We start from the raw sequence: 2,412 nt of genomic DNA on the forward strand, positions 1-2,412 counted from the left end.
TATCTGATTATGTAACTTATCTAGGTATAGATATCAGTGTTTTCCAGCCCTGTTTCTTGTCTCTAAAAGCCAATTCAAAGATTCTGATTTTAACACTATAGGCTGAAAGGATCTTCAAATAGACATTTGTTAACATTACTAATATTTGTTAATATTTCTAAAATAACAGCAATACTTATGCTGGTGGTTGTCTACCATGAAACTGATCTAACAGTGTGATGCACAATAATTCATCAATACACAGTCTCACAGTCTTTTCAGATGAATCACTTTTATTTAGTTCCAAAACACTAAGGTAACATGTATCCATCAACACTTCCCTTTAATTAAAACATGACCTGGGTGATTCATTTGCAAAGTGCGTTTTATTTTACGTTGCCATTGATTACATGCCTCTACATTCACAACAAAGCCAGTAATTTACGGAGTCCAACAGTAAAAGTTGTAAGATATTTTCCTTTTTGTTGCCTCTGAGGAGAATAGAGGAAAAAAAAACATCTTATTGTACTCTTATGTTGGACTCAACTGTACATACAGAATCGACTTGGATGTGGCCTGCCATCTCACACAACTGTCTTTAGGTTGAACCAACGTTTTTGTAAAAATACAAAAGGAGAAAAGAATAATAATAGGGAAGTTACTTCTGTAGACGGTGGTAGCGGCCGTTGTTGGAGTCTTCGTCTTTGTCTCGGCGAGGGTTGGGAGGACTTGGGGCACCGTTGCACCTGGAGCTCAGATCGGGTGACCGGCTGAGCATGCTTATGCTGGGGCGACGGAGGAGACAGACGAGGCCTCTGTCTTGGAGGCGGTGGAGGCGCCCTCCTCTTCTTCAAAGGGGTTCTTGCCGCAGCACAGGGTGGTGATCATGCAGTGGCGGAACTGCTTGTTCAAGCAGATGTAGATGAGGGGGTTGTAAACGGAGGAGCTCTTGGCAAAGAAAGCCGGTATGGTCATGAAGATGGGCCCGAAATCGGTTCCCTGGTTGATGAAGATGTACCATGCCGTACTTGCGTAGGGCACCCAACATACCAGGAAGGCAACGAACATGATGATGACCATGCGGGTGACCTCACGCTCGGCCCTCTGGGTGGTCTCGGACTCGGCCTGCTGGGCGGCTGCCTCCTTGACGGCGCAGACCAGGCGGCCGTAGCAGAAGGTGATGATGACGAGGGGAATTGTGAAGTGAACTACGAACATGTAGATGACAAAGGACTCGTTGTTGAAGCCGGGGGCGCGTGTGTAGTAGTCGATTCCACACGAGCACTGCATGCCCTCAGGGATGTAACGGGACCAGCCGACCAGGGGAGGGACGGCACAAGCTGCTGCCATCACCCATGAGAAGGAAACACCCATGATGGCGTGTTGCTCACCGAAACGGAAGTTGCTCATGGGCTTGCAGACGACCACATACCTCTCAATGGACAGCACCACCAGGGACCAGAGCGCAATCTCACCGCCCAGGGTGGCAAAGAAGCCCTCGATGTTGCAGCCAACGCGGCCGAAGACGAAGTAGCCGTTGAGCGAGGTCCACAACGTGGTGGTGAAGCCGCCGATCACCATGAAGAGGTCGGCCACAGCCAGGTTGAGCAGGATGTAGTTGAGGGGCGAGCGTAGCTTCTTGTGTTCAATTGTGACATACAGCGTGAGGAAGTTGATGGGGAAGCCGGTGATGATGAGGAAGAACATGTAGGCAGCCAGGCAGGCATAGCCCACTGGTGCCACAAGGTAGTACTGCGGGTACTCATATGGGCTCCTGACCACGCCCGTGGCGTTGGACATGGGAATGTAGAAGTACGGCCCCTCTGTACCGTTCATGGCTCCGATCGGGTGGTGGCGGTCAGCCCCTCGAGACGGTGATTCCTGAGCTGTTTTTGCTTTGCCGGGGGGATGGACGTGGTGGACGAGGCCAGACCTTGCTACAAGTGGACCTGGGGGTGTCTGGTCGGCGCTTTATAAAGACACACCTGAGATTAGCCCTGCATTTCCAGTCCCGTCAGCATTCGGGTGATCTAGGCCAGTGGCTAATATCATAATCCCAGACTACACTGCAGATGCAAGAAGTGTAAGTGGCTACTCATCAAGTTATTGAGGTTACACCTGCCCACACTTATCATTGCCCCTAATGCTGAAAGCATGGTTATGGCTTTAATCCTCATTGCACCCATTATCTTTTTCAATTGTTCAGTTCCAATGTCTTGGAAACATTAATAAAGAGTGAAAATATATAAAAGAATGAGGTAGAAAAATCAGGCACAAATCTAATCTGACCCCTATAGTTTCTTGAAAGTGTTTGAAGGTCTTCAGACCCATACACATCTATCCTCTCTTCCTCACTGTGTCTTATTTGTTTCCTGTCCATTTGAGACCACAGCTGACAGTGTTATATGAACATTTAAAACAAAGGCATTTCTT

General features: G+C 48.3%; 1 protein-coding gene across 1 annotated transcript; it reads right to left on the minus strand.

Annotated features, from left to right (window-relative positions):
• Positions 1-246: 246 nt before the first annotated feature.
• LOC105899021 (rhodopsin) lies at positions 247-1,904 on the minus strand. The gene has a single exon (XM_012826141.2). The coding sequence runs from the start codon at positions 1,813-1,815 to the stop codon at positions 760-762; it is 1,056 nt and encodes a 351-aa protein (XP_012681595.2). The 5' UTR covers positions 1,816-1,904; the 3' UTR covers positions 247-759.
• Positions 1,905-2,412: the final 508 nt, after the last annotated feature.

This window comes from Clupea harengus, chromosome 4, assembly GCF_900700415.2.
Source record: "Clupea harengus chromosome 4, Ch_v2.0.2, whole genome shotgun sequence".
Taxonomy (NCBI): Eukaryota; Metazoa; Chordata; class Actinopteri; order Clupeiformes; family Clupeidae; genus Clupea; species Clupea harengus.